The sequence below is a fragment of the Ruditapes philippinarum genome, unplaced genomic scaffold, assembly GCF_026571515.1.
Source record: "Ruditapes philippinarum isolate M1 unplaced genomic scaffold, ASM2657151v2 ctg9618_1_1_1_1, whole genome shotgun sequence".
NCBI lineage: Eukaryota > Metazoa > Mollusca > Bivalvia > Venerida > Veneridae > Ruditapes > Ruditapes philippinarum.
In genome coordinates this window covers 10,453-36,345 of record NW_026856057.1, presented here as the reverse complement: position 1 = coordinate 36,345, position 25,893 = coordinate 10,453, and the positions used below count along the sequence as shown (strand labels likewise).

Sequence of the window (25,893 nt, the reverse complement as noted above, 5' to 3'; positions counted from 1 at the left end):
GCATCCGCGCAGTCTGATCAGGATCCATGTTGTTCGCTTACAAACTCTATAACAAGTAGAGAAACTGATAGCGAACAGCATGGATCCTGATCAGTCTGCGCGGATGCGCAGGCTGGTCTGGATCCATGCTGGTCGCAAACCCATTATGTTGGTTTTGTCGTGACGCGGCTCAAATAACGCAAGGTACCCTGAATTCTTAGCTCTGTCAGATGGTTTTATCGTCCATTTAAATACTATTGTACGAGATAAGGTTACAGAAATGGCGTATTGTAAATAAATGACCATGAATAGTTACTCCCCTTTGATAAATGATCGTCATTTACACTTCACTTTTTTTGGAGGGGTGGGGGTGTTAAGAATAAATATATAAATATCAGGTCAAAGGTTTTTACATTTATAAATTTAGCTACATTTATTTTAAGTTTTGGTAAATTAAAATGAAATGTAAACATTTGTCGATAAGCACAAACATTTATAATAGCTTTTTATTAAAATGTTCGATTTACGTTCATTATCGGTATTATAGTTCAGTAGACGCTCATTATTTGAAATGAAACGGTTTCATATCGTTTAAGACGCTTTTTAAAAGATAAAGTATAGAATAGTGACATAACCTGTTATGGAATTGTCTATGCACATAATACCCGTGTTTTATTGTAGAAGACGTCGAGTTTTGGGTTTCGGGGAGAACAAATCAATATATGATTTTTGTAACTTTGATGTTAGAACTTACTAAGAGCTCCTATCCCGTGGAGAGGGAATAGGTAAGCAGTTGTCTGCATAGGCCTGAAATAATGCTCGGAATGCACCAGAAAAGATGGAAAGCCGCCATGTAACCTTTACTTGGTTTGTGCGACGTAAAACCCATGCAACAAACAAACACACATCCCCAAAATCTCACAATTTATATACAATTAGAAAATTATAGCAAATTGACAAGTATTTTTGATCATAATGCAAGTCAAAAAAGTGTATGGTCCTTTGAGAACATTGTACGGAATTCGATGATAAAAGTTTAGTGATTCGATAGAAAATGGTACCGTAAGCACTACAAATCTGATCAAAATGCCGGAAGCAAATGGAATCCATACGCCTGAAAATAGCAAATTATTGAGTCTGTTTACGTACGGTACTGGAAAGTGCAAGTTACTGCCCGCCCCCTAGGAACGGCTTAAAGGTCTGAGGTAAAGAATTGCCATGTTTTTTTCTGTTTTAAATAGATTTTACGTACGTAGATTACAATGACACACAACAAAAAAGTGTTTAAAGAAGTCCTTTGATGAAATAAAAAACAGGTTTTGGAAAGTCGGGTTTTCCGTAACGCGATTTGTAATTTCAAACACGCCGTTTTTTACACAAATAGCCATTCAATTATTCAACTGGTTTGTAAAAAAGAAAGAAAGAGATCAATAAAACAGACAAAAAACATCCTAAACGCTCTAATTTCTGTTACATACTAAGCGATGTACGGCGTACATGTTTATATAATTTGTTAAATTACATTATTATATATGAACTATTCATTGTCAAATGACCAACATCCTCAGTTTCTTCTTTCTTTATTTTTTATCATTCTAACAGTGATTTTTTTCTTTTCTTTTATTTTTTTTTTGTGTGTGTTTGTGTGTGTCTCTTATATAGCATGTATAGTTTTGCTGTTATGAAAAAGCCCCATCATGTATAGTAAATTAGTACTTTGTATGGAAGTTAAAATACTACTTTATTTATTTTACAACTTTTATGACATTTTAGATCACATTTATAGCTACTTTCTCCTAGTAATAAATATCTTACATTCTGTTCAAGCAATATTTAAATGTTGTAAAATTCAAGATTGCACTTTCTTAAGAATTTAATAAAAAATTGTTTCTAAGGCAAAATATGCATATAATTAAATAATATATAATAGATATGTTGATATTGTTTAGTAATTGTAGTCTGATCTAAATTTGTATAAATGCCTGTTAAACATTTTGACCTGCCAGTCATTTATGTTGCAATCCAATCAAGTTATTATCCAAAAGATAATTCCTTTGTTTACATTGGTGATTAGAACTGCACTGACCACACCCCGCCAAAATTTAATGAGTAAACTTAAACATACTTGGTCTATTTCTATAATAATTCTTAATATATATATTTTCTTAAACTTTCATATGCAGGACACTTAAACACAAAATGGAACTCGTCCTCAATTTCATTTGTATTGCAAATTAAACAATATCTTAAATTACGCTCTACTCTTTCACGTGAATATCTACCTGTCTGTATTCTAAGATTATGAGCTGAAATACGCAGTTTTGTCAAAGCTATTCTTAGTTTTCTTGATACAATATTTTCTAAATAAGGTGACATTTCAAAACTGTCCTTAACTGATTTATATAGAAATAATACATCATTACAATTAATACTAGCTCTCCATTCTTGTAAATATTCATCTATTAATCTCTGTTTAAAAACGACAATAAAACAATTTTGATTAACGCTTAAAGGGTTTAACCATACATCAAAAAAACCGTATTTTTCTAAAAGACTTCGTACATTTGCAAACCAGTTTGTATACCCTATATTTATATCAGACATACATGAATTAACAATTGTTGCTATAATAATATTACTTGAACTTATTATCTTAAACCAAAATTTTACAATTCGGACATATCTGTTTATATACAACGGATATCTTCCAAGTTCACCATACACAGCTACGTTACTAGTAGATTTTCTAACACCAAGAATAGTTTTACAAAATTTCAAATGAATATTTTCTAACTTTTTTGATTTGTGAAAACCCCATACTTCACTTGCATACATTAAAATAGAACCAATAAAAGAGTCGAACAACTGTAGGGCTATTTTTGGTTTTGTTTCATATTTTTTCAAATTTGCCACTAAATTATTTAGGGCTTTTAAACTTTTACCATACAAAGTTTGAGTATTTAAGTTAAAATTTCCTGTATAATTCAATGTGACACCTAGATAATTAAAATCATTTACAATTTCTATACTATCTTGACCATATAACCAGTTTTCTCCTGCTCTTAAACCACCCCTCTTACGAAAAACTACGATTTTGGTTTTGTTTACATTAACTTCTAATCCCCATTTATTACAGTATTCATGAAGCTTATTTAATGAATTTTGAAGATCTAGAGGATTTTCATCAATTAATACCATATCATCAGCATGATAATGTACAGGTGACTGTCATTAAGGTAATCATTCAATCGAAATCATAATATTTAAGTTCTGTTCTAATCCAATATCAGACTAATTGGACATTGGTAACAATAATAATTGATTAATTAATTGATTAATCAATTAATTTATTCATTTATCTATATATCAATCTATTTATTCTTGAATGAATGAATGAATGAATGAATGAATGAATGAATGAATGAATGAATGAATGAATGAATGAATGAATGAATGAGATAATATATAAAAAATGAGATAATATATAAAAAATAAATAATAAATAAATAAGTAATCGGTAGTTTCTGCCGCCATATTAATTGAAAATCACTACCTTATTTTGTTAACCTTCATGTCAGTTTACTTATGTGTATTTCTTTTCCTCGCTAATACATTAAGATATATGCTGTTTTGATTCTTTTGGCGTGTTGTACAAGTTAAATTTATGTAAAAAATGATTTGTTATTTAAATGCTCTAAATGAACGTGCCTACACGATTTTCAAATACGTTGTTTTTAACACAAATAGCCATTCAATTATTACAAAGAAAGAAAGAGATCAATGAAACAGACGAGAAAAGATCCTAAACGCTCTAATTACTGTTACAAACTATGTAATTTACGGCGTACATGTATAAATTATTATAACTTACATTATTATATAAGAACTATTTATTTTCAAATGATCAACATCCTCATTTTCTTTATTTTTTATCATTCTTTTAAATCATTTTTTCTTCTTTTTTTTCTGTGTGTGTGTGTCTTTTATATAATAATGCTGTTATGAAAAAGCCCCATCATGAAGGGAAATAAAACTTAATTGATCTCTGTGAACAAAAGGATGTAATACGTAATTTATGACCTTCGATGGTTATGTTTTTCACACGTTCAAGTGGTGTCAACATTCTTTTAGGGGGCAATCAGACCTGACAGTCCTTTATATTGCTATCCAATCAAGTTATTATCCGAAAGATAATTCCTAAAGATAATTCCTTTGTTTTCATTGGTAATTAGAACTGCACTGACCACACCCCGCCCAAATTTAATGTACAGGTGACTGTTATACTGGTATTGAAACTTAAGGCAATCGACCAATCGAAATCATAATATTTCAGATCCATTCTAATTCAATATTAGACTAATTGAACATTTGTTACATTAACGAATGAATTTATAAATTTATTAATAAATTTATTTATCTAATCAATTTATTAATTTATTAGTTTATTAATTTATCAATTGACTAAATTTTTAATTTATTTATTCATTTAATTAAATTATAAGTTTAATTATTTATTAGTTTATTAATTTATTGAGTTATTAATTTATTCATTTGATTATCTATTATCTGTCTATTTATATATTTATAATTAAATGAATGATTTTTTTTTATTTATTTACTTATTCGTTCATTCATTCATTCATTCATTCATTCATTCATTCATTCATTCATTCATTCATTCATTCATTCATTCATTCATTCATTCATTCATTCATATATAATAAATTAATTAGCTTATTGATAAATAAATAAATAAATTAATAAATTATGAATTAATAAATAATCGGCAATATCTGCCGCCATTTAATTGATGACGTAGGAAAATCCCTACCTTCATGTCAGTTATACTTATCTGTATTTCTTTTCCTCGCTAATACATCAAAATATATGCTGTTTTGTTTCATTTGGCGTGTTGTACAAGTTATACATATCCGAACAAAAATGCTTTTGATATTTAAGTGCTCTAAATGAACGTGCCTACACGATTTTCAAATACGCCGTTTGTAACACAAATAGCCATTTAATCATTCAACTGGATTGTAAACAAAGAAAGAAAGAGATCGATGCAACGGAAAAAAACTTCCTAAACGCTCTAATTTCTGTTACAAACTATGCAATTTGCGGCGTACATGTATATATGATTTGTAAATTTACATTATTATATATGAACTATTCATTTTCAAATGATCAACATCCTCATTTTCTTCTTTCTTTATTTTTTTATCATTCTTTTAAACCGGGTTTTTTCTCTGTGTGTCTATGCTATTATGAAAAAGCCCCATCATGAAGGGTAATAAAATTAATTGATCTCTGGGAATCAAAGGATGTGTAATATTATACGTAATTTATGACCTTCGATGGTTATGTTTTTCACACGTTCAAGTGGTGTCAACATTCTTTTAGGGGGCAATCAGACCTGACAGTCATTTATGTTGCTATCCAATCAAGTTATTATCCGAAAGATAATTCCTTTGTTTTCATTGGTAATTAGAACTGCAATGACCACACCCCGCCCAAATTTAATGTACAGGTGACCGTCATTCTGTTTATATACAATACAATACAATAGTTTATTCAACATTAAACATTTTACAATGTTTTTAGCATACAGAGTATAATATACAAAGAGAACATGGTTTACAGAAGAGTACATGATTATCAATTATGATTAATACTTAATTGATAATATTTTACTTTTGATACAAGAAAAAGACTGCTCATTTAAATATAAACTACAAGAAAAAAGACTGGTCATTTAAATATAAATTGAATCAGCTACACAAGGTTTCTGTTTATACCTCCCGCGCGTAAAATGAGATTCTCGTGCGCGTGTAAATACTTTAAAATACTTCTATCTAGTAGTAAACCAACTAAATACGGGAAAAATCGTGAGTTAAACTAATTATAGATTGAACATGCTGTATGAACTTTTATTTACGCGTCGCGACTTAGATTCGCATAGTATATAAATTTAGCTACATTATAAATAGTTTTATTCGAACGTGATGATAATAGTAACTCAAGTTTCTTGATATTTGGCCAGTGACAGAAGTAAGGCTGAAAATATTTTTTTCTTAAATCACGATAAAAAGGACAAACTAGAAGAAAATGGTATTCCGATTCGATTTGATTCATATTACATAACCTACATAATCTATCTTCTCTTTGGATGTTATTATATCTTCCGGTTTCAATATTTAAGCTATGTGACGAAGTTCTAAACCTAGTTAATGCTATTCGGTATTTATTTTCGTAGATGATATTAAGGTATTTCTCAAGCTCGAATTCATGTTTATATATCGCGTATGAATTAAGTCGATTTGAATTATTAATTTCCCCATACCATGTTTGCATGTATGAATCATAAATTCTTTTCTTAATTTCATCGAAAGGAATGTCGATTTCAAATTGGTGATCCAAATATAACTAAAACCATGGCTATCTAGTATAGTCTTGATTTGGTACGCCCAGTTATTTCGTGCGTAATGTCTATTAAAGTCAGTGTCATTTTTAAGCATTAGAAATGTCTGTAAAATCAGTGAATTTGAGTTTTGCGATAATATTTTTCATCCAGTATTTTAACATAGTAATCTTTCGCATAATTTCAAGGGGAAAACGCCCAGTTTCACCATATAGTGCCGATAGGTTGGTTGATCGTTTAACGCAAAGTATTCGTCGTAAAAATTTCGTGTGTACAACTTCTATCTCCCTGGCCTTATGGTGCCCCAAATTCAAATCTCAGATCCAAAGTTAAGAACTGAACCAACCAACGTGTCAAATAAGTAAAATTTCTTTGAAAAAGTAAATTCTGCGTTATTAAACAAACGAAACAAATTAAATAATGCAAACGATGCGTGCTGAGCAATACATTTTTGTGTCCTCGACCAATTGCCATTTTTAAAAAGAGTAATTCCTAAGTACTTAAAAGAGTCTACTATTTCAAGTTGTGTGTCATTAATATAAAAAGAAAAATTTGTGGTTCTTCCCTTTTCAAAGATCATGACCTTGGTTTTTGACGTATTTATTTTCAAACCCAAGTATTACAATAAACAACGACGTCATTTAACATTGACTGTAAACTTTCAGGGGACATTGCAAACAGCACTTGATCATCTGCATATAGAATGAGAAATAATTTTTGTTCATTTAGACTAAATATATCATCTATGTCAGTGTTTATGTTTTGTATTATATCACTAACGAAGAGCATGAACAGCAGAGGCGAGCTCGGGTCTCCCTGCTTGAGACCGATATCACAATTGAAGAAATCGGAATATGTATTTTTAAACTTTACACATGATTTTACTACAGTATACATCGATTTGATAGCTCGAACAAATTTGGAACTGAGATTTGCAGCAACAAGTTTTTTCATATAAAAAATATCTATCTATTTTATCAAAGCATTGTTGGTAATCTATAAAGGCGCAATATAGCTTTTTCCTAGAATTAAGTACCTTAAGAATAATAGAATGGAGAATAAATATACAATCAGTTATCGATTTACCCTTTTGAAAGCCAAATTGGTTTTTGGAAATTTTCTCATATTTGTTTGACCAGGAAGTTAACCTATTCAAAAGTAATTGTGAATAGGTTTTTGCTAATGTATTAATAAGAGTAATGCCACGATAATTCTCAGCCTTATTTACATCTCCTTTTTTAAATATGGGGGCGATTATTCCTTCACCCCAACTTACTGGATATTACTGTATTAAATAATTTGTTATACAGGTTTAATAAAAAGGGGGAAATAATATCATATGAGGTTTTTAGCATTTCGCTAGTAATCTGATCACTGCCTGGCGATTTATTATTTTTCTGCGAAAAAATGGCAGTCCGTAACTCTGTTTCTGTAAAATTTATATCAATTTCCGAAATTTCGGAACCGACGAAGACATTACCACTCATATATCGTTTGAGCTGGTTTCCCCAAAAAGTGTTTTAAAAATGATCACGTAGGTCATTAATATTAAGAGATTCTGGGTTGTCTATGACATTCTTATTTATTTTTTTCAGGGTTTTCCAGAAATTTCTAGGATTTTTCTTTGCTAGATCTTCTAGTCTTTTGCCCTCGTTAATTTTGAATTTTCGTTTCGCGATTTTTTTAACTTTATTATATTTTGTTCGCGCGTGCACAAAGTTCCGTCTGATATCATCATTATCTCTGTTACGCAAGAAATTATTTCGGACGCTATTGAACTGCTTTTTTTCGCGTAAACAAGCATAGTCAAACCATTTATTTTTGTTTTGGCGAGTATTAATTTTTTCTACGTTTGTTTGTTGTCTGAATACATCAGAAGCAGATTTTAAAAGTTCCGATGAAAATTTTTGAACAACAACATTTATTGGTTCTATATTTAAAGCGTTTGATAATTGCAAAAACGTATTTCTTTTATTATTTATATTTTCTGTAAAAAGACTGACTTTATTTTGATCCCATACAATTCTTTGTGTAGATGTATTATCAACAGAAGGTACTGACTGATAGTTTTTGTTTAAATTCTTTCTAGGCAAACTAAACGTTAAAGGCGCGTGGTCCGAAAATGAGTTGAAATCGAGAATTTCGAAACTCAATAATGAGTCGAAATCATGACGGTTTAATAGTAAGTAGTCTACAGTACTTTGCCCTTGATGTGAACAGTACGTGTAATCGCCCGTATCGCGGTCATGTGACACCCTACCGTTTGCTATCGACAAACCGGTTGATATACACAAATCCAGCAGACGACGCCCGTGCGTATCAATCACGTGGTCTCTGTTAACTCGTTCGGGTATATTTATTCGGTTAACAAAAGGGTAGTTTTCGTCTAAGTATTTATCAAATAAAAAATAGTCAGGCAAATCGGCGGTGCGACTATTAAAATCGCCAGTTACGTATATTTTGCCTAATTCGTTATATTTCAAAATATCATTTTCTAAATTTTCAAAAAAATCAAATTCCTCCTGTTTAATTACCTTAGAATTTACGGGAGGTATATACAAGTGACATATAAATACATCTTCATTAAATGAAAATAGTTCTTGACTTAATTTAATCCACATATATCCATATTGGTTCATTTCTGCTACAGTTATATATTTTTTAATATCATTATTAAAGTATAAAGAAATACCGCCACTGTATCTACCTCTGCTACTGTTCTTTTTACCTTATTTCCACTAAGTTGAATGCAAGTAAATCCAGAAATATCATATCTATATAAGTCAGTTTTCGAAATCCAAGTCTCATTTAGAAACACTAAATCATAACTAGATATAAACGAAATAAAATCATTATCAGTAATATGTCTTATTAGTCCGTTGACATTCCAACACAGTACATTTAAGGGTAACTCTTCATGACATCTCTAGTAATCACTACTCGGTTTGTATTCTACATTATTAATGAATAATTTTGTCCCGATGAATTTTACAGATTTACCGGCCTTTTTCGCCTCTTCCATTTTCGGATACAGCGGTCTTCTAGCATCACGCACTGCCCTAGGTAGCTGAATCCCGATCCCACGTGCTACATCCCTCAAGTCGTCTGCTTGATCGAAAGACGCAGACCTTACACGTTCTCGCTGATGAGTGTGTATAAAACGTGCTAAAATAGGACGTGTTTTTCCAGGCGAACGTTTTCCAAGACGATAGGGGGGTTTCTCAAACCCAAATGTTTCAGCGTCAGACAATTTCAACGTATCTCTGCATAGCTCTTTTATTAGGTTTCCGCAGTTCTCGTCTGGTTCCTCGGGAAATCCATAAAACAGAAGGTTATTCTGCAGTGACTGCATTTCTAGATTTATAACCTGCTGTTCAAGTTTCTCCTGCACCCCGCATATCTGAGTGGATTGTGATTCTACAAAGTTAAAATCCTTTTTTATATTTTTCAGGTCACTTCGTGTGTCTTTAAGTTCACGATGTATCGAATCATTGTCCTTAGACAAGTATTCACAGCATTTTTCAGTTTCAGTGATCCTAGTACCGAATGATTTCATTTTTGATTCTATGTCTGTCATTTTTATATTAATGGATGAAATTGACTTCTCAATTTTATCGATAGAATGAAGTTTATGAAACTTACGGTAATTATCCAATCGAAATCATAATATTTCAGATCTATTCTAAATCAATTTCAGACTAATTGGACATTTGTTACTTTAATGAATGAATTAAATTATTAATTTATAAACCAATTTCTTTATTTATTTAATCAATTTATTAACTTATTGGTTTATTTATTTATAAATTGACTTATAAATTTATTTATTTAATTAATTTATAAGTTAATTAATTTATTAGATTATCAATTTATTATTTATCAATATATTAATTCAATTATTTATTTTCTTTCTATTTATATATTTATAATTGAATGAATGAATGAATGAATGAATGAATGAATGAATGAATTTATTTATTTATTTATTTATTTATTTATTTATTTATTTATTTATTTATTTATTTATTTATTTATTTATTTATTTATTTATTTATTTATTTATTTAGAATTTATAAATTTATAATTGATAATAAATAAACTAATAAATAAATAAATAAATAAATAAATAATTTAAATAAATAAATAATCGGTAATTTCTTTTGCCATTCTAATTGATGACGTGGGATATTACTTTGTTAACCTTCATGTCAGTTATACTTATGTGTATTTCTTTTCCTCGCTTATACATCAAACTATGTTTTCTTTCATTTGGCGTGTTGTATAAGTTATATTTATGTCAACAAAAATGCTTTTGTTATGTAAGTGCTCTAAATGAACGTGCCAACACGATTTTCAAATACGCCGTTTTTAGAACAAATAGCCATTCAATAATTCAACTGGATTGTAAACAAAGAAAGAAAGAGATCAATGAAGCAGACGAAAAACATCCTTAACGGTCTAATTTCTGTTATTTGCAGCGTACATGTATATATATAATTTGTTAACTTACATTATTATATATGAACTATTCATTTTCAAATGATCAACATCCATTTTTTTCTTTTTTTATTATTCTTTTAAACCGTGTTTTTTTTCTTTTTTTTTTCTTTTTGTGTGTGTGTGTGTCTCTTATAATTATGCTGTTAAGAAAAAGCCCCATCATGAAGGGTAATAAAAGATAATTGATCTCATTGCTAATTAGAACTGCACTAACCACACACCGCCCGCATTTAATGTACAGTTGACTGTCATACAATTAATTAATTTATTTATTTAATCAATTTATTAAAAAAAATATTTATTTATTAATTCATCAATTTATCAATCTATTCATTAATTATTGATTTCTTTATTTAATTATTTATTTTTCTATTTATTTATATATTTATAATTAATTGAATGAATGAATGAATGAATGAATGAATGAATGAATGAATGAATTTATTTATTTAGAATTAATTAATTAAATTGACTGTCATACTGTTTAAACAATTTTTTTGAGTATTTCTACAATGTATAATAATATTTATTTATTTAAGTCTCATTCATGCACATACACAAATAAAATTCATAAGCAAACATAAAACACAGAAAAGTACCTGACCATTCAATCATTGAATTATAAGAGACTAGTAAAACATTTATAATAACACGAAAATATCATACTAATCATAAAATTATATCCTACTATAAATAATAACTAACTACACAGAACAAATACTATAAATTAATGGAAAGAAATATACATTTATATATTTATATGATTAGAAAAAAACAGTCGCTATTAATATTTATGAAACTTAAGGTAATAATCCAAGCGAAATCAAAATATTTCAGATCTTTTTTAATTCATTATTAGACTAATTGGACATTTGTAACATTAATTCATAAACCAATTAATTAATTAATTTATTTAATCAATTTATTAAAAAAAATAATTTATTTATTTATTAATTCATCAATTTGTCAATCTATTAATTAACTTATTTATTTATTGATTTATTTATTTAATTAATTGATAAGTGTATTAATTTATTAGTTTATTAATATATTAATTTATCAATATGTTAATTTAATTATTTATTTTTCTATTTATTTATTTATATATTTATAATTAATTGAATGAATGAATGAATGAATTTATTTAGAATTAATAAATTAACTAATAAATAAATCAAAAATTAATTAATTGAGTAAATAAATAACTAATTGGATCGGACCTATTTCATTTTAAAAAGGTCGGAACCGAATATTAACATGTAGAAAAACTTTTACTGTTAAACTTCCGTTCCAATAAGTAAAACAAAAAAAAAGATATAGATGAATTCTCCCATAATGGTATTCTCCCATCACGCTGTAATGGGGTATTTCTCCAAGTTAGCTATCATGGGAGATTTCTCCCATTTTAATTTTGGGAGGTTTCCGCACCATTTTAATTTTGGGAGATTTCTCCCATTTACTAAATGGGTTAGTTCAGCCAATGGGAGAATTGCAAAATTCTTTAAATATATTCCTCGAATACTTATAAGTTTATTATGAGTATTATATATTTAACACATGTAAAAATATTTAGAAAAAAAAAAAAAATTTCTCCCACGGTTTTATTCTCCCACTTTAAGAAATGGGGTTTCAACCCCACTAAAGTCCCAGTGGGATACGTAAAAACCCGTGGGAGAATTGAAAAACCCCATGGGAGGTCACACTTTGAACGCTCACACAGCGTTTAATTATTGCGCTATCTTTGTGTAATCGGTCAATAATCGTCTATTTTTATCCAAATTACTGTTTGATTTAACTTTTTGTATTGAAACTATGTTAAAAAGGGTAGTTGAGTTTGCGAAAATTCCGGATTTGCAAACTTATTCCGGAGGCTGTTTAAATATAAACAATTCTTAGTTATGTGTTGTTTATTTATTCATTAAAATTAAATTACTTGATTAAAGGCAAGATTGCATATTGACCTAGAATTTATTTTAGTATATTTGTCATAGCCATTCTTCCCTGTCCGAATTTGGTTCCCGTCATTGGATATAGACTGGCTGATTAGATAATGATAAAAAGAATATGACATTCAAACATGGCACTATCACTTTAGTTAAACGTTTACTTTAAAACCTTGTAGGTCGGTGAAATGTTGTACATCAGAACAGATATTTTTATAAGAAATTTTTAAACAGTATGATTTTTTAAAAACAAAACAAACAAAAAAAAACAACAAGAACACAAAGGCAAAACTACAATTCCCCCCATTGCATGCACATTGCATGCATGTCAACTAGACGCTGAGTGCACGCGGCGTATAATCAGTTATGTAGCGGTCATTATTTAACGTGTTATCGGGTTTGATATGTTGCTTTGAAAATAAAAACTTCTGTCTCAAATATTTTATAATTCATCTTCGTGAACTTGATGTTTTTTTTTTTAAAATGTCGAATTATACGCGGTGTGCAGCTTAATGTGAATTAGGACACTTTAGATTTCAAATGAACGATTATTCAAGATCGGCTTTCAAATAATTCGAATTCGTTTTTTTAGCTTGTTGAAAAAAATAAGTATGAAACATGCAGTATGTCGAATAAAAACACCAAAGGTCTTGAGTCATACAATATATCCATTTTGTTTAATAATTGACGTCTCCGTACATGACACATTTGTTTTATATTTCAGTTGTGACGAAAATTACTCTATGATGCCAAGCAATGTTCAGCATTCTACGTGTGAAAATAATCTACGATGGGAACCCCCACCTCCAAAGTGTTTCAGTCAGTCGATTTGACAGATAATTTTAAATTTTCCGTTTATCAAATTTGAATAGATATTTTTAATATCAATGATTTGTGATGTCGTTTTATCTTAAATGTCAAAACATGTGTCGTGATCTTTCTTTCAAGTGCTTGGCAGCACCATATATCTGTTAGATCGAATTATTACATACGAAAACTATTACATTTATACTTTACACTGTATAATAAATATTTTATACCTTAGAAAAAGTCGACAGATATGTTCCAAACGATGGGTATTTGTGGGGATGGAAACGAGGCAAAGTCTCGCACGGTGAATCATACAAGATCTGCTGCAACAAAGGCTTTGAGGTTGAAAGGGATGACAATGTACCAGTTAATAAGGAAGATTGTACAAATATCCGGAACAACAATGGCACACTGGAGCCGAGTGTGGCATGTGTAGAAGGTTTATTCTATTTTTTGGTCAGATGTACTCATATTCAGTTTCAAAACATCATCTCATCGAACCAATATTCATACGTACTTAGACAATGAGATCATGATAAAAATGGTTACTTTACGCACGTGAGCACTCATGATGTTAGTTTTTTCGTGAATGAAATAAACTTTTTAATAGAGCTAGGCCAATCCTAACATATACTTATAAAAAAGGACTGTTTCTTTATGTGTTTCTAGAGTTATTTGCATTGTAAACAACATTTTAAAAAGTTTTATGTAAGTGCTCTATAATCGTTAATTCAAAATCTTGCGATAACAGAAATAGTACATAATCTTTTTCCTCTGATACAACTATAACATAAAAATATAATTATAACAGAAAATAAAACATTGACCAGAAGTTATTTTATTGCAATAAGGAAGACATAGATGGTTAATGATTAGTTTTATATTTGCTTGTTGCTATATGAACTAAGCGATTTTCGACTGCTCTTGGCTTTGTCTTACTGCATTATTTGCATGTCATTTGCTTTGCCTTCAATATATCAAAGAACAACATAAAAAAATAACTTGATATAATTCGATGTAAATCTTTGCTTTTACATGCGTCTTTAAATGTTAAGGCCCCTAACATTTAATACTCACGCTTAAGCTACTCTCCCGTCCAAAACGGGACTAAAAAGCTTATTTTTACAGTAATTAAATTTGCGAAGACGTAAAATATGCCGTTTCCACGTGAAAACGGCTACCCAATGGTTGCTTAGTTTCATTTTGCACATATATAAGTTATCGCTATTAACATGTAGCGAGTAAGACGGCTTGATTCAGGTCATATTTACTATATAAATTTACTATATCAATGTCAGTTTGAAACTGAAAAACCATTATATAGTGTTCAGCAGTCGATTATAGAATAAAATAACAATTACCAAACGCACAACTGTTCTACCCTCAACCAACAGTTAACGGGTGTGTTTATAATTTAAGTCAATATCTACAAAATAAAAACGTTGCAACAGTTTAAAATTACAGCATGATAAACTTTGCAAAAACTATTTACAGATGGTTTGTCGTCGGACAATACATGTATTAACCTCTAGTTCCACCGAGTCTGTGGTGAAATTTTATCTTTTGTTTTTTTTTTATTTCAAACTGAAATGTATGGAATAGAAGCTTAAAGGAGAATTTCTGGAATTATGACACAACTTCTTATTATTGGAAACAAAAAAAGAATACTGTTATTAGTTTTGTTTCTTTTAAAATTTATAACTTATTACAGTGGATTTGAATATGATTTATTTCATGATAAGTAAAAGTAAAGAAAGTATATTTTAAAAATAGAATTGTGTGAAACGGCAAGGCGTCATACTGAATATAAACATGAGGACGGTTCTGAATTTACGTCAAGAATATCAAGCAATGAAATGGTTTGGATGCGGTGTAAAAAAGGGTACGCGTTCTACGACAATAGAAATCAACCACTGCCATCGCCACAGAAAAGACGGTGCATACGGGGCAAAATTCAAGAGGCTCCTACATGTATTGAGGGTGAGTAAAGTTGTGTTGTTACCTTTTCTCAGTGTTTTATTTGCATGCCTCTCTTGCTGTCTCCACAATACTCAGATAAATTTTGTATTTGCAGCGAAGAGTTCGCTCGTTGGTTACCCTTACAGACCATTCACACTATATCGAGATTCGAAGAGAAACATATTAGATAGGAACAAATATATTGAACCAAATGAAAGGGTGAGTGTAACGTAAGAACCTTGATATTTTCCGAAATTTATAACTTAGTACCAATAGAAATATCGTCTGACCTGAATTTAGTAGTAAGAACAGTCGTGAACAGTAGCGTTTTCATTTGAGCATATAACTGTCACTCTCGTAATATTATCACATTCAGTATTCACATTGTAAATAATACTTTTATTTTAAACAAACCAAAACAAGTTTATTCAATGTTTATGAGAAAGATAATGTAGCCATTATATGAACATATCTTTGAATATCTCCTGCATATCAAAATTATTGGGAGATATTTGCTACATTAGAGTGTTTTGTAACAATGACGTTTTGTATACTATCTACTGAATATTATATAATGTGTTTGTTTTTTTCTTTCCTAGATTGAAGTTTTCTGTAGCGACGGTTATGAATTATATGTTGAATTTAACAAAGTATACCTAGATGAATTTTTTACCACAAGTAGATATGGAGAATTTGATAAAGAAAAGAATAAATTTCCAGTTTGTCTTGAAAGTAAGTGGAGAGGTTTTTCCTTAATCCGAAATAAAAGAAATAGACATGAGTATTAATCAATTACGAACGGATCGACATATACTGTATATCAAAAATATTGATCACTTATTTTAAAATATACATGCCTTCATATGAGCAAACACAAGAAAATATACGTTAGACAGTGCGCATTGATTTAAAAAAGTAAAGGTATTCAAGTTTCAAGTAATTATTGACATGTTATGTGCCATCGATAACAATGTACAAAATTAAACATCATATTTATACTGCGTGACTAACGCAAGAAGGGCTATTCCCTCATATTTTTGTTGAGTATTTTTGGTAATTTACGTTGATTGTAACCGCTTTGAAATGTGTAAACTACTTTCTTTTTTTTCTTTCAACTCATTTTCAAACAAGTCATAGAAATATATAAATCTGAAGGAATGTTGTTCAAAAGTATGTTGAAGAAGTAAATACAAACAATACGTTGAGTATTTTACACAACAACACATGACATAACGACGACTACATGTAGCTATTGGTAATTTAATAATGATTCAGAACCTATAAATTTATGTTAATTCAAGAATACATTTTAATACGGACTCCACCTCCAAGTCATATGTATCATTGGTGGAAAATTCAAGAATACATTTTTATGCCCCCGCCATGTAATGGCCGGGGCATATAGTGTTACCCTGTTCCGTCGTTCTGTCATTCCGTCATCATTAGTTTCCGTTCATTATCTTAAGAACGGTTGCACACATTCAACTCAAATTTTATACATGGATATGTCATGAGAAAATACAGGTCAAGTTCGAATTTGGTCATGGTTCGATGATTTTTGGCAGAGTTATGCCCCTTTTACTTTGAAAATAGCATATTGCATATTTGTAGCCAAAATAAAGGCTAAAGTATGAGTGCTGAAACTGAAAGTTCAAAATTTTTCCAACATTCAGGAAAGATAAGTTTGTCTTAAATCATTGAACCACGACCAAATTCAAACTTAAACTGCTTAAGATGTATCTGTATTATTTTCAAAGTGAAAGGGACATAACTTTGCCAAACGGTAAAACACGTTCAACTCAAACTTGACGTATGGATATGTCATGAGAAAATACAGGTCAAGTTTGAATTTGGTCATGGTTCGATGATTTTTGGCAGAGTTATGCCCCTTTTACTTTGAAAATAATATGAAAGGCTTAACATGACACTTATTTAAATGGTTTTACTAATATATTAAATAAAAAATGGAATGTTCAAATTTGATGGGACAGACTATAGGTTTAACTAAAGCACAAAAGCTGATGGTAGCAAATTACAAAGCCTCAAAAACTTTTAACAGAATAATACTCCGTATATATCTCACTCCTATGTAACGTTTTTAATTATATAAAACATATGTATTTGCAACATATTGATTGAAAATTACTGTTTTATCTTTATTATTTCTTTTCCAAAATACCTGTATGTAAGTTATATGTTTGTATAGTTTCTTACGTGAGTTGGATCGTAGTCCTTTAAAACATCACATCCCGCATATCTAGAGGGCAACAGAAATAGCTATAACAAAGAACTCTGATAAAAAATACGGAGATTTAAACTAATGTAAAATATTTTTTAGAAAATATTCTTAATCAAAACAAATATGTTTTCGTTCAAATAATTGTAATGCCGCCGTAATTAAGTGCCCAAGTGTTGTTTCATGTAATACATCAAGTTAATTGATAATCAATGTTCCGTTCTACTTTCACATCTAAGATTTAAAACATTATAATTTATAATAATAATATATATATATATAACATTTAATTTCTATCCTCTACTGACTATATTATGTTCTGCTTCAATTGCACGTGATCCTGTTAATTAATTTAAATACCACCCGATTTCATTAATTTGCATAATAGTTTAGTGACCTTTCTGTTGAAAATGTGTCAGAGTTATATCATATACATATATATGCACAGTGCGTTAACTGAAATTGTGTGTCACAGAGGTTATTATTTTATTTTCTTTTACTTTTTGATAAGGTAAAATGTATTTGATCAGTACGAAAACGGGAAAACGTTTCGGTGCCGGTACAAATGCCCATGTTTACATAACTCTGTTTGGCTCTAAAGGAAGTACAAGAAGAATAGACTTAAGGGGAAAATTTGAATCTGGTGATGTCGACGAGACCAGAACATTTGCCAGAGATGTAAGACCAGTAAGTAACGTTATTATTTTTGATGATTTTAAAAAGAAGTGATAGTGTTATAAAAAGTGGGGTCTTTTTATTTTTTTTTAATCTGTACTGGTTTCTTTTATTTTATTATTGGTAGTTTTATGAGAGTTCTATTGAATTTGAAGCAAACATTTTCATCTTAATCAATCTTGCCAATCGCTACTAAATCCTGAATTACGTAGACTGTATGTGGATAAACCATTGTTTAGCTCTTGCTGAAAAGTTAGATTATAACTTTATGCGCTTTCAATATAAATCAATAAATTGATCATATTTGTTCACAGAAAAATATTGATGATGTATTTAGAAATCATGTGACTGAATTAATTGTGTTTGTAGATGATGTGGTGGTAAAACTAAAACACATAGCGCTTGACACACTAGACTTAAAATTATATCAACCAGGAACATATGAACCTGTATTTTGACGAAAAAATATGATTTGATTCATTTCTTGAATTAATGCATTTCAAATTGGATAAAACGCTTTTCAAATCGAAACGAAAGTATATGTCATTTTTGTATATATAAATGTCTGCCTAAAATAATTTTTATGAAATGCATATTTGTAACAATGTGCCGATGTAATCTAGGATCTCTCATTTTCATTTATTTTACTTTTTTTCAGATAGACAGTGTACAGATCGGACATGATGGTGATAATATCTTATCTGATTGGGACCTGGAATATGTATCAATATATGTTGAACATATGGAGGAATTTTATGTTTTTAGAAATATTAAACAACAATGGGTAAAGGAAGGCAATGATCTGACGTTGCACAGAGAAGGTAAAATTTTAAATAGACTATCAATATATATATAGAATATTGACTGAGTGTAGGTTTAATACTAAATCTATTGAACGAGTTGAATAAAAACATATTATGGTAGCTTCGAGCAAAATATTGTTTTATACAACGAGTTCAATAAATTTGATTTTGAATTTACACGAATATAATATTCTTTTTATCACAAATTCAAAACAACAACGGTTTACATTTAAAATTTACGCGCATACATTGTAACGCTAACATTAGCGCGCTTTAACGCTATGTTTGTATATTACGCAAATGACGTCGCCTCAAAATTTTAGATATGTGTAATATCGTTTTTATTGCATGGCTTTATTACACCCATACATCTTAGTGTATGTGATAGTGTGTGGGGTATTTTGACATACTGTATCAATGAATATCTATTACCCTATTCTATTTTGATTCCCTTTTTACATTAGGAGACAATTTTCAACGAGAGCATGCGTAATCGTATGTTTCTATTAAATACACAGGAAGGAAATATTAGTATATCTTAGCTACTTTGATGGAGATGAAAACATGGTTTCAATTCCTGAACAAAATCTAATTTTAAATAGTGACGGATTGGTAGAAATAAAACCTACATTTAACCTAGGTCTTATCTGTTATCGTGTAAGGTCCCTGATAGCCATTAACACTTTAGATTCGAATTCTTTCTGCACGTCCGGGTACTTTTAAGACTGTCAGCTTTCTTGCAATCCTATAATAGTTTAAGTAATTTAACACTGGTGTCCATTCAAGGCAGAAACAATGCAAAAGGTGTCAAATGAAGTTATCCCCAACCAGTAGAATTTGAAAATACTTTTGTTCTAAGGTATACCTTACGTTTCATAGGCTATTGTAAACTATTTCATACTAGCTATAGAGAGAAATTATATAGCAGCCAAGAAAATATTTTACAGTAGCGTTCGAAACATTTATTTTTGTTTTTCAAACATTATATTGTAGCCTATGAAACATAAGTAATAACTGATGAAACATTGCATCGCAGTTTATGAAACATATTATAGTAGCAGTAACCTATATAATATTTTATAGGAGCTTATGGAACACTATATTGTAGCCTATGAAACATTAAATGGAAGCCTTTGAAAATTATATGGTAGCCTTTGAAACTTTAATTATGTTAAACATTTAATCATATTTTGTAAAACATTACATTATATATGACCATTTTGTAATATCATATGAACATTGTATATTAGCCTATGAAAAAATATATTATTGCCTATGAAATATTTTAAAGCTGCAAATAGACTCCAATAACTTGCGTATTTAGGGGAGTAACTGGTCCTCGATCATAAACAGGAGATTTCATATACTGGGTGTATCAAAATGTTCGTCTAGATCTCTTCAATACGAAATGGGATTTCACTTTTAACAAAACGTGCCGGGGGACTTAGAAATCTGAGATGATGTCCAAGATTGCTGCTGCAATCTGAATATTACAATGTAAATTTTATTTCATTATTTTTGGCAGTAGAAACAACTGCATATATTCCATTTTGTTCCATCCATGTATTGAAGTTGTTTCGAAAATGCGTTCATGTCAATACTTTTCGATGTAAAACTATTTTTGGAGGTCAGAAACAGAAAAATATGACAAAAATGCCCAAACAAATGATTTTGCTATTTTATTATTTTTACTTGTTTTGTTTTTAATGTTTTGTTATGGCCTTTTTTACAGAAAATAACATTTCTTAATACATGATCAATTTGAGTGGATTGGTAAAATAATAAATTAATTGAAATTTCAAAATATTGAAAAAAAAATGTTTTGCTACATTAATGTAGACTTACATCTATTATTTAAATTATTTCAGAGTAGACATTTATAATTATTGTACAATATGAGGATGATATTATTAATATTAGTATCATTTCAATTCAGAACCATATATATAGTACCGAGTTACTTCCCTTTGAAACAAATACGCCATAGCAAAGAATTTAGACAATGTTAAATTATTTCTGTATATTTTATTAGACATTCAACTACAGATGCATTTCGTGGTAAGTAGCTTTATAAGTTTTAAAACTTTTTGCATAAATTCTAATGTTTTTCCAAGACCAAGGGGAAAGCTAGTGGAAGCAGTGGCAGACAGTTGAATCCGAGAGCGAACTGTTGATGCAAAACGGACAACACATGCCATGACACGCATTCTGATCAGTAGTACCGCATATGATACAAGCCAGATTCCTAGACTACCGAAACGCAGGGCATGTGATTGCCAGTCACTGCCCGGTGGTGGACTTTGTTTAATAGTTCCATATAAAAAACAAGATCAACGTACTGTTTGAACGTCCTTTAATGCTAGATGACATTATCCCAAAGAGCCGAACACTGTAAGGATTGTTAGGTTGAGAGAATACTTCATTCAGCTGGTCGTAGTTCCATTTTCTGTGATGGTATCTCAGATGGTGATGATATCTCAGATGATCAACAAAATATCTCAATCGAAAGTGTTTTTTATCAAAATTTGACCTAGGCTTTGGAGATTTGTTGGAGTCATAATGATAAGCTACTCGGGTACCTTTATGGAGATGCAGGTCTTAAGCTGCTACTCACTGATTCTAGAACATACGCTCCAGCCACAGCAAATAACATTCTGTTAAGCACGGACTTTGAGAGAGCACTTTTGGCATTTAAACTGGTTGACGAAGCTTTGTACAACCGCTTACATTTCACCTTTGAATCCTGGTGTGTAAAAATAATAGAGATGTGCCAGCTGAAGTGAAAGTTATGCTGTCACACTTTCGATTTAAGCCTGGGGTCAGCTATATGGTATAATAATAATATAGTATATTATGATATCTTGTCAAAAAGGTCGATGGCTTTGTCAGAAGAGTTCAGGGAGGATGGTCGAAAAATATCTGCTACCTTTTAACTTTGAAATGACCATCTATCAAACGTTTCAACCCCTCTCAATGTATTAATAGCGTCAACAAGATCTCCAGACTAGGTAATAACCAGCTTGCCAAAATGCAACTAATGCCTCTGATGTTTGCAACAAATCGAACAACTTATGTCAGATACATGACAGTCAAATTTCTTCAAATGACAATTCTTCAGCAGGATGGAGATGAAGGATTTCTTAATGGATTTTAAACAGCGAAGTTTTCATTTAGAAAATTAAACAATGTATGGCTAATTTATGCACTAGAAACTACACAGAACAAGGATATCAAAGGATCAGGAGCTATTTTTTAACTCACTTTGAGAGAAAATACATTGGCATATTTGTTTCCTGCACGATCTATATCTTCAAGATATTTAGGAATATTTCATAATAGTATAAGCAGCACAAGCAGGCAAAGTAAAAAAAAACACCACTGTGACCACAAAGGCGAACAAAACCAATATAAAAAGATGTCAAAGCAATGATAGATATATTCGATACAAACTTCTTTTACCCCTTTGAGGTTTACAAAACGAGAACATTTGACTTCAAGAAGAAACTTGAAGACCTTTTTCCGGAGTAAAAAGCAATGTTGAGCGATGAAGAGGATGGAAATATTTGATTGCATGGCGCTTGTTTAGATGTTCCCTTTTACATTTGAACATGCAACATTCAGAAGCATGGCATCCGAGTTTCAAACATATGCTCTTTAAAGGCTCGTGAAATGTCAAAAATGTTCCAGTCATTCAAATTGCTTTTTATATATAGGAAAGACAGTTTAAGGTCAGAAACAAAGAAGAAAAGGGGTGACCTTAACAACACCAATGCAAGCAATGTGCATGTTTATGGAGATCTACGAATTCCAAATGATTTGAAAATGATTTTGCGTGGTGGTGCAAAAATAGAAACGCCTAGAGTATTATACTCGCTTAATGACAATGATTGTAACAAACTGATACCTCAAGAAGTTGTAAATGGTGGAAGGCGTTTACACGGTGTTAAGATTACACAGGATTCTAGTGTTGAGATTTTACAACAAAATGCTAACAAAGAAGAAGATGACATTATGATGAAGAATCTGCTCCACATGTTTACATTTGTCAACTGGAACATTTACCGCTCATACAGATTGCAGACGACTGATATCAGTTACCAATATTAACCAGAAACTGACATCTAAACAGTTAACTATTCTGCTTTCAGTATACTGTTTAACATGTTGTGACACAACAAGCGAATTTAATGGAAAGGAAACTAAAAGTATTCAAGATGATAATAAATGATGCCAATTAGTATGGTATTGGTTGGTCAAGAGCTGATGCTTACTGAGCTCGAAAAATTAGCCTGTTATAAATTTTGTATTAATATGTATGGTAGCAAAGCTAAAAGCTCACCCTAGAAATTTACCACGAACTGAAGATAGCCTTACTTTTCATCTTCTGAAATGTGTTGTTCAGCTTTAAACATGGCGACATGCTACACGACAACCGCAAATAATCAGTTCCCTTCACTTGTTGATTTTGGGTATGACTATGACAACTACGGGACCTGAATCACGTCACGATTGATAAGCAAAGCGGCAGCAGCTCCCTAGTTACTTAATGAGTAAGTGTGTGAATTCCCTTGTGTACAGAAACATGCGTTTGTTTAAAAAATAAGCAGTCATGCACAAGTGCATGCTGTTGTAAAGCTGATTTTTAGACAGAAGACACTTTGTGTACCAATATATACACATTATTATGGACAAGGTTTGGACACGTCAGATGAATCATTGTCATTGAGTAAAGACAATATCATGGTAGTTGTTCCACAAAGTCAACAGCCGCTGTTGTTATAAATTGACTGCAAACAAGAATTTAGAAGTATTTTAATGATTTTAAATAAAATCTAGAATATTGTGTACGACAAGTAAATGATAATATATGTTTCTTTTTTAGTTTTCGTAATTTCATAAACCTTATGAGTTATTATTTTTGGTTATGGCATAAATTGATAGGTAACTGGGTGTGAAAATTGCATTTCTCCTTATTTCGGTGAATCTATATTATGTAGCTGTTAATTGTGATTTATATCTGAATTTGCTTTCTCAGCACTGCTTTTTGCATACTAAAGCAATGCATAATGACTTGAGATTCTTAAAGAAATAATGAACTTATAAGATATCAAGGAGGAAATTTATGTTAGCGACTTAGGTTGGACATTAACACGAAGATAATTAAATATGAACATTGAATGTCATATTTTATATCATAAAAGTTTTAATAAGATAGTTTGAGAGAAACCCATTCATAATGAAATAACAGAGAAAAGAATGTTAAATTTATGGGACATCTTTAGAAAATAACAAGATTTCAACATTTTTTTGTCATAATTTCTATCTCTGACAATAAAAACATTTTTACACTTTTAAAGCAATCTGATATATAAATGATAAAAAGAAATATATGCTGTTGTTTTTACTGTCGCAAGTAACGTACAAGATTTTATATGATAATTTTCACATTTTAGCGACCGTCTTGGACGCCATCATGGATTTCTAAGTCCCCCGCCACATTCGGAAAAAAATTAGATTCCATTTCATATTCATGAGATCCGGCCAAACATTTTGGTATATTAAACCCTCTGTTTATGATCGGCGACCAGTAAGGTGTTCCTAAGCTCATGAAATTTTCAGCACTATATGAAATTCTATTGCAGTCTATAAAACATTATACATGTAAAGTAGCGTATGAAACAGTATAAAGTAGCCTATGAAACATTATTTTTTGAAGTTGTCTATAAAACATTATATTTAAGCCTATGAAAACGTTTATACTAGCCTTTAAAAGATTAATATTAAAGTCTAAACAACAGTATACTAAATTCTATAAAAAATTTAACAATTCTATAATTTAATGTAATTTTCACATATGTATTTCATATTTCAGGAACTCAAGCATGTATCAATTCATTCAGCGACAGATATATGTGGTATCCTAGATGGAGGAAAATAAATAACTTTTTCCTTGGCAGTGGGAGAGGGATGAGTAGTAGAGCGTGTAAACAAGCTTGCATAAATTGGAGAAAAGACGTGTGTAACGGAGTTTATCTTGATACACAGCATCGTATTTGTTACGGTTTCTCTGATGAAACGCGTGATGGATACTTTGTGGTGGAAAAAGAACCTTGGAATGGAGAACTGTTTTTCAGAACATGTAAGAAGTTCAATTGAAGGAATTAGACTATACAATTGTCGACATGTCTTTGTTGATAGCTCGTGTTTCAAATTATTTTTTCTAGGTGTCATATTTTAAGGGAGTGGATTGAGCACGTGTTATTTGACATTCTATTATTGTATCAAGTGCACAATGTTATGCTTTCTTAAAAACGAATTATGAAATATACATTGTAAAATGAGGAGAATTGCTATTGATAGCGTATTTCTTTATCAGTTTTGAAAACAAATTCTTAGCGGAAACTGGTTCAAAAAGTTATTACATCAGCTATAATATTAGCCCTGTTTCTAAGGAAATTTATTTAACAAAATGTATGTTTTAGCGATATCAAGCAACATGTACAAACATTGATGACGTATGTAATGCAAATTTGAACAAAACAATAATAAAAATCAAAAAAATCTTTA

At 30.3% G+C, this 25,893-nt stretch overlaps 1 protein-coding gene across 1 annotated transcript in view; it reads left to right on the top strand.

Annotated features, from left to right (window-relative positions):
• Positions 1 to 25,893, top strand: part of LOC132745271 (uncharacterized) — a 46,971-nt gene extending 21,078 nt beyond the window's left edge. The window contains exons 3-10 of the mRNA XM_060734145.1: positions 13,568 to 13,662; positions 13,889 to 14,092; positions 15,427 to 15,633; positions 15,728 to 15,831; positions 16,212 to 16,344; positions 18,360 to 18,535; positions 19,182 to 19,344; positions 25,199 to 25,893. Of these exons, the coding sequence (XP_060590128.1) occupies positions 13,568 to 13,662; positions 13,889 to 14,092; positions 15,427 to 15,633; positions 15,728 to 15,831; positions 16,212 to 16,344; positions 18,360 to 18,535; positions 19,182 to 19,344; positions 25,199 to 25,482 (1,366 nt within the window). The 3' untranslated portion in view covers positions 25,483 to 25,893. The remainder of the gene's footprint in view (positions 1 to 13,567; positions 13,663 to 13,888; positions 14,093 to 15,426; positions 15,634 to 15,727; positions 15,832 to 16,211; positions 16,345 to 18,359; positions 18,536 to 19,181; positions 19,345 to 25,198) is intronic.